The sequence below is a fragment of the Thalia democratica genome, chromosome 7, assembly GCF_965202585.1.
Source record: "Thalia democratica chromosome 7, ktThaDemo2.hap1.1, whole genome shotgun sequence".
Taxonomy (NCBI): Eukaryota; Metazoa; Chordata; class Thaliacea; order Salpida; family Salpidae; genus Thalia; species Thalia democratica.
This window is the reverse complement of record NC_139171.1, coordinates 31,960,404-31,968,412: the sequence shown is the minus strand read 5'-3', so window position 1 is coordinate 31,968,412 and position 8,009 is coordinate 31,960,404. Positions and strand designations below refer to the sequence as shown.

Here is an 8,009-nt window from a genome sequence, read left to right as displayed (position 1 = left end):
CTGCCATAACTTTAACACCTTTTTAATCTGTTTGTATACATATCAATAATTTTTTTCTCATATCATTATTTATAGAAAAGTTTTAAGCAGCATTCTTATACAAAACAGTTATCTAACAGCTTTTTAAATATAGTTTCTCCTAAAAAACCTTTTTACAAATTATTTTACATCAATGAACATGTAGGTAAGCCAAAATAATTAGTTTAATTATCTAAGTATCTTTTGTTTTAAAGTGTGCTTAATTTATCAAAAAATGATATTTTACTAACAAATTTAAATATTTTCTTTTAAAGTTTTATAGAAAAGATCTAATTTCATTTTTACATACGTTAAAAATATTGTCTAAATGTTAAATTTTTTTGCTATTGTATTGCAGGTGTATTGTATTTATCAATTTCTGAAGCGCTAGGCACAGTAAGCTCCGAAAACCTTTGTTTACAAACACTTTTATGTACGCTCGAAAAAGGAAAAATTAGAAAAATTTAAGCAAGAAATTCTTAAAAATAAAATAAAACCACATCAAGAAAGTATTTTTTGTATAAACTGAAATCTTGTAATTTATAATTCGAAACTTTTTAGAACTTTTTTTTATGATAGTTTTACAACATATAATCTATGTAAAAAGGATGCTTTCTTGTAGTTAAAAATAAAACATTACTTCTAACAAAGTAGTAATTTCTTTTAAATCTTACCTTAAATCTATATTACCTTGTAGTCGAAAATAGTTTATTTTAGTTTCATAACAAGTTTAATACAAAAAAAAGTTAATTCAAAAGCTAAAATTAAAAACCGGTTAAAAATTAAAAGTTTTTAAGGTAAAATTACATTTAGAAAAAAAAGTTAAAATCAGGTAAAACTTGTTTAAACTTAAACTAATTATATAACATATTCTTATTTGCTAGTGTAAATTAGTGGGTGTAGTTATGGAATATATGCCATGAGATTTTGTATTAAGGTTTTACTAATATAGCTTTATAATTTGATATTTAGTAAATTGCAAAAAAAATATTGTTTGAAAATTGCATTAATCATTCGGCTATTTTTTTTCCCACGAAAGGAATACAAGAAATTTGTAAACAATAAAACAAAAATTATGATTAAACTTTTAAAACTAGTTGTTATAAAAATATATGTACTTATTTTTTACTTGTATTTTTTATAAATTTAGATTTCTGATAACTTAAATCAAAAAATATAATAAAGCCTTGTATCACGAAAACGTTTTAATGCGATCACATAATATTAAATTTTAGCCAGAAATGTTTTTAAAGGTGTAGTTAATACGTGATTGCAACACTTAAGTATAATTAAAAGTATGTTTTTTACTAAAGCTCTGTCTTACATAGACTTTTAGGGCTTGTTCAGTTTTAAATGACCACAGTTTGCCAAAAAATGTTTTTACTTAATACAAAAAATATATTTTTAAAGCTAAAATTGCCAAAAAACTAAAAAAAATTGTAAGTATTAAAAATGTTAAAATAACGTTCTTCTTCAGTGAAAAAACAGCTTTTTCTTACTTGAAAATTGCTAGAACTAAAATGTTAAAACTTTTATTGTCTTTAAAAGGTTGTGAAAGATTTATTTTAACAACAATTCTGAGATTCTAAAGAATAGATTGTTTGTCATAGATTTTAAAAATATTTGTCGCGTTTTAATAAAAGTTATTAAGCATCTTAATAGTTCTGGATTTTAAATCTGTTTACTTAATATATAATATATCAACATAATTAAGTTATTAGGATGCTAGACAAAACTTATTTGTGTTTAATGTTATAGTTAATAATACAAAAATGTTTTGATTGTATGGTAGTCTTTGTATATTTTTTGTTTGTAGGGATTAAAATATAGTCGATTATAGTTTTTAAGCTTGTGATACCAATTATGTGTCAAAAAGTTCATTTGTAAAAAGCAAACAAACTCTGAAACTAGTATTGTAAAATACCTTTTAAAACACGATTTCAATTTTATTGCGAAAAAATAATCTAATCTTTTTGAATTACAAAACAAGTATAAAAATCTGTTTTAAATTGTAGTAAGTAATTGTCGTAAAAAGTTTTAAATGAAAAGTTAACTAAAACATCTAAGGTAAACAATTTTTACTAGTTTTATAAAAAATTTATAATAGAGAAAATAATTTGTTTAAAAATATACAAAAGCTTACACAAAAGTTTTGTACTAAAACAAATTAAATATAACTTATCATTTACTTCTTTTGGTAAGTTGATAAAACAATAGCGTTTTGAATTTGTAAATTTTCTTAATACTATTGTTTGTTAAGAATTGTTATTATGAAAACTTTAAAAACGGTTTATAGTTTCAATAATAATCAATAATTGTTAATTAGTTTAGTAGAAAATAGGGATTTTCAATTTTTCAAATCAGCCTGCCAAAATAAAAAAATACTTGTTAAAAAATCGTTTTAGCGGGCCACACTATTTAGAAAAACTATAGTATAGAACTTAAATTGAAATAAAAGAAGTAATAACTCTAAACTCTAAAATAAGTGTATAAATTAATAATTAGTATCATAAAAAATAGAATACAACGTAGAGTTGTTTAAAATTGCAACAGACAAAAGTAAAGAGCTCTTTTTAAAAAGATGAATATTAAAATATTTATGCATATGTTTAAAGAAATTGAACACATGTTGTTCCGAACCTTGTAATATACGTTAGCTCATTGTTTACTTAATTATTTTAAAGTTATTTTCATAGTTTTACACATTGTAAAGAAAAAACTATAAAAACTTAAAAGAAAATAAAGCAAATCATAAACTAGATGTGCTTACAACACAAGGGATTCTAGAGAAATGAATCAAATGTGAAATAAAAGTTCTTCCAATGTCTAGTTTTATCATTTACGTCACGATTAAAAGCAGAACTAATAGAATTGCGCGGTTCTCTAAGCCCTTCTAAAATGTATGCAAATTTTTCTCTGTTTTTCAATAAAATTTCAAAAGTTTATATCTATTTTATCTGTAAACTCTTTTCTTTCAAAACTTTTATAATTTCAAAATTAATTTTCACAAGCTTCTCCGACAAAAATTTTTATGAAAAAAAAACCAACAACTACATATAAGTTCTGACCAAGACAAGTTTTTAATACTTTAAAACTTAAACAATTAGGACCAAATAATCTTACGTTAATCATTTTACTTATAAACAAACTTTCTTTCAGTAAACAATAGAACGCACATGTTTTAAATTTATGTGATTTTACAGTAAGTTTTGAGAATTTTTAGTCTACACTACGGTTTGTAAGACTTTTATTACAAAATACTTGAACAAGCTATTTTGACTTAAAAAATTCTCTAGTTAGTTTTGAAACTGAAGTTTAGTCTATAAGTATAAAAAAATGATTAAGTATCACAAAACGACGCAAATATTTTAGTCCAAAGTAGTTACGTAACACTTGTAAACTAATATGCATTGACTAAGACCTTATTTTTCTACAATGCTACAAATTGAATATACCAAACATTATATAACCACTGAAGTTGTGTAACCGTAAGCAGCAAAAAAAAAATTTCATTGTTTTATTTGACACTTCAAAAGTTTCTTTTTATTTTACAGTTTCTAACGAAATATGAATTAAGTTTAACTTATAAGATGTTACTTTCTGAAGTAAGCATATAATGCACTTTAAGATTTGATTATGCCTTTAAAGTACAAATTAAACAAAACTAGAGTTAAGCATTCAAAAAGCATATACTTGATCAAAGTTACTTACAAATTTGTTTTAACAATCTTTTATTTCAAACACTTTCATAAGTTCAATTTACCTTTATTACAGAGAACAGTGACAAGGTAAAAACTTTTTTTTTTCAAATTACATAATTTAACACAACTGTAATATCACTTGAAACCTAAAGTTTAATTTCATAAATGTTATATGTATAAATTGTAAATATCAAAAATACATAAAGAACTTCACGATTTATTAAATGATTTATTATAATACATTAAATTGAATTTTAAGTGTAAACATGCTTATGTGGCATACTCTCATTAAAGAAAATATAAGAATGATGAATCAATTTACATTTCTGTTTTATAAAAAAAAATTCCTTACTTATGTTGGCAGTGTTCAAACGACTGCAAATTTGGATTATTTTTTTAATAAAGATGTTTTAAATGTTTTTATCAAAAAAAAATTCATTGTTTTATCTAATAAAATAAAAAGTTGATAGGTTTTTGTTTACAAATTTATAAAAAATAGTTTTATGATGCACTAATTTCTGCTTTAGTTTTTTTTTTCGCAGCAGACCATCAGTTTTACAGTGACGTCACAATACCTCAAAAACCCGACAAATAAATCAGTAATAAACGTCATCAGCGATTTCTCCTTTCCTCTCGACGGCCATCTCGAAGCCGGCCGACGTGTTGACGTCATCGCTGACGAACCTCACGTACAAGTACTCTGACGTCACAACGAACTCTCGGTCGTACAATCGGAAGGCGTTGGTCAGGTTGGCCAGCTGCCGGTCGCCGGGCAAGTCCCCGTCGTAGACCAGAAGGAAATCCCCGTCGCTGATACCGTGCACGTCCAACCTCAGGACGGAATTGTTGCCGGCCGTGAGCAGCCACGAGCAGTCCATGTCGTTCTCGTAGTGCGTCATCTGGTCGTAGAACATGATGTACGTCTCGTCGTACACCACGTTTCTGCTCGAGCAGCTCCCGAACGACTGCTGGGAGGAGGAGCGAAGGTCGAACTGAGGAGCTGTGAGGAACTCGTAGTCGATGTAAAAGTGGGAGAGCTCGTCGGAATTGGAGCGCATCTCGATGCGGATCGAGTCGGACACGGACTGGTAGTAGCGGTGCCGGTTGTTCGAGAACGGGCCCCGCTCGCTGCCCAGCTGCGCCCCGCTGCCGTCGAACACGTCCAGCTCGTCGAACTCGGAACCGAAGTCGTTCACGAGCTGCGAGACGAACACGTGCAAGCGGACCCTGTTGCTGCCGAAAGACTGCACCGTCCACGAGCAGTTGCCGCCGTTCGAGTTCTGAGGGCAGTAGATCCTCTTGTCGCTCGCCTCGAAGTCGTCCAGCAGAATTCCCCCGCAAAACTCCGAATCGGGAGTTTGAAGGAGCGAGTCGCCGCTCACCACTTGCTTGTACGACGCGGCGAACGCGCCCTCGTTGATCGGCGAGGCGAACTGGTGGACGATCAGAATCTGGTTGCTCTTCGACTTGAAGGAGTGGGTGGCGTTGCGGTCGTTAGTCACCATCGCCAGCAGCCTCATCTCGTTCTCCTCGCCGCCGTCGTAAACTTTTATGACGTCACAGTCCGGCATGACGTCGCGCAGCTCCAAATCGACCTGCACCTTGTTGTTCGAGCCGGCCGTTATCAGCCACCGGCACTCGGTGTCTTCCGCAGAGTAACCCCGGAAGAGGATCTTCCCGCTCCCTTTGAGATCTTCGCTCCCGCAACCGGTGACCACCTCGAAATCGTTCTCGAAATCTTCGTCGTCGACCGGCCGCACGCTTCCCCTGAACCCCCGCATGGTGACCGACCTATCGCTGGTGAACACGATCAGCATGTGGTTGCCCGTCGAAGTGTACACCTCGCCCTCGCCAACCGTCCCGCCCAAGTTCAGAAGCTCATGGTCGGTGGAGTTGCCGTCGTGGACGAGCACGCGGTCGTAGCCCAGCTCCATCTCGACCTCATCGAGCCGAAACTCCACCTTGCGGTCGGTCCTGACCAGCCAGTTGAAGCTGGCGTGGTTGGGGTAGTTGCCGGGGTGGTTAGGGGAAAATATGGTGGCGCTGTAGGTCGAAGGATCTCCTGAGTTCTGATTGGCGGAGAGGTCGATGAAGGTGAGCGCGTCGTCGGGAAGCAGGCCGTCCGTCGTCTCGTCCATGAACGCGTCCCGCTCGTAGTCGAACTTCATCTCGATCTCCTGCTCGCTCCTTATCCGCACCAAGGTGTTCGGTTGTTCGAATACTTGGGGTTCAAACATGTCCACGGGTCCGTCTGGAATTTTTGAAAGAATTTAATGGTTTTTTTATGGTTTCAAAGTTTTTTTTTTATTAGGAACAAACACTGTAAAATACGTTTGTTTATTTGTTAAGATCATAAATGTTTACAAGTTTTATAAATACAAAAAGCAAAAAAGAATGTAGTGATCTTCTGGATTAAGGATTCAAATCCGGTCGGATACAGCTGTTTTTAATATAGATCAGGATCCGAGGAGACCCATTTTTAATTATCATGGTCCTGCTGAATCTTAATTTAAAAATTGAATCCGAAATCGGGTTCTTGAGATCCCCATTGAGCCATTTGACCCACCTAGGAAAATCCTGCACTAGATATTACTAACAGTTTTAATAACTTGATCTAATCAGATTCAGTCTAATCTTTATTTCATAATAAGATTTAGTTCCCGTTGGGTCTCAATTTGAAAAAAAGATTCGGATCAATTTTCGAAATCAAGGTTCGTCAGGTTCAAGCCTCTAATTTTGAGAATCCGGTAGATCACAAAATAGGATATTGAATACAATTTAAAAACTAATTTTATCGAAAATCGTTTTGTTTAAGTTTTAAGTTTAAAAGCTTTTCTATCCTAAGAATAAATAATTAGCTTTAAATAAATTAATTTACCTTCGTAGTACTTGGGCTGATACTTGACGAGGTTCCTGTCTCGCTCTTCTTCGAACTGATCAACCAAGCTGCCGTCTGTTTTGTACGCAGTGAACTGCCTGTTCTCACTCACCACCGACAAACGTTTGAAGTGGGAAATGATGGGGATGAGGACGCTCAACCTCACTTCAGAGCACGACCGACCGCGGTTGCTCAGCACGATCTTTATTTGCTCCCTTCTGTGGCTTTCAACTAAACTGTCGTTTGCCGCATTCTGATTGGTTAAAAATTGTTATGCAACTTGTTATGCAAACATTTTTAATTTAGAATTGCAACGGTAGCAAAACCGCAAAGTAATTAACTTTAAGATTAATTAAGCGATTTTCAAGTGATTATCTACTTATATATATAAATGTATACATATTAATGAATAAGACTTGATGCATTAAGTTTTAAGTCGAAATTATTTTGTATAACAATTTCTGTTTTATATAATATACACTCAATTTTATAAGTTATTCTACCTTTTAATCATAATTAACTAAGAAAGTAATTTGTTTGCAGTAAACAAACTAAGCTTATCCGTCTTTAAGGAGACGACATTTTAAACTCTTACCAGATTTAGTTTTTTAAATAGATTTGACATTATTTTGATTAAAGTTTAAAATAATGACTAATAAACAAAACATTTAAGCTAGTAACATCAAAGTATGATTTTTGTAGTTTGTATTTTTTATACAATAATTCATTTTGTCAAATCCTAAACAAACACATATGTTTACATATCGAAACAATTTTCTCTGAACTGACTTTCTTAACCAAAATTAGTATGATAATTTATTATTTTGTGTCGCGTATTTGATATATTAAGGTCGGTTTCTAAGAATGTTTAAATGAATCTTTTTAGCTCTTACGAAAAAGTGTTGTATATTTTCTATTTAAATGAATATACAAGCCATTGTTTGTTTAAAAGTACTTTGAATTTAAATTTAAGTCTCAAGAATGTCAATATAAGTATCATGGTGTTTTATGAAATAGGTGTTACATAAGTTTTCAAAATCAGTATATTGCAATACACATATACGTAAATTCTTTTAAAAAATCTTTATTTCTTTACACATATTCAATTATCTTTACCTCTTTAAAGAATGTTAATTTGAGTTTAAGTCTACTTATATAAGGTGTTCATTAAATGCAACACACAAAATGTTAATTAAAATACACAAACATCAAAACAACATTAAGGTTTCTGTTGTAAGCTTACCGTTGTGTCCACCTCATTAAAATCATCGAAATCCACCACAAAAACTTCTTGTTTCGCTGTGAGAGGGCTGGCCAGCACACAAGATGCTATGAAGAGTAATGTCAGGCAGCACAGTTTTTGTAGCATCGCGTATTTTCGAATAGATTTTACTCAAGAACAGCAGTTTAAA

General features: G+C 32.2%; 1 protein-coding gene across 1 annotated transcript; it reads right to left on the bottom strand.

The window, feature by feature from the left end:
* Positions 1–4,144: 4,144 nt before the first annotated feature.
* On the bottom strand, positions 4,145–8,009 carry LOC145840544 (scavenger receptor cysteine-rich domain-containing protein DMBT1-like). The gene is made up of 3 exons (XM_082947841.1): positions 7,841–8,009; positions 6,598–6,850; positions 4,145–5,970 (listed from the first exon to the last, which is right to left on the bottom strand). The coding sequence occupies exons 1-3, from the start codon at positions 7,964–7,966 to the stop codon at positions 4,316–4,318; spliced, it is 2,034 nt and encodes a 677-aa protein (XP_082803967.1). The 5' UTR covers positions 7,967–8,009; the 3' UTR covers positions 4,145–4,315.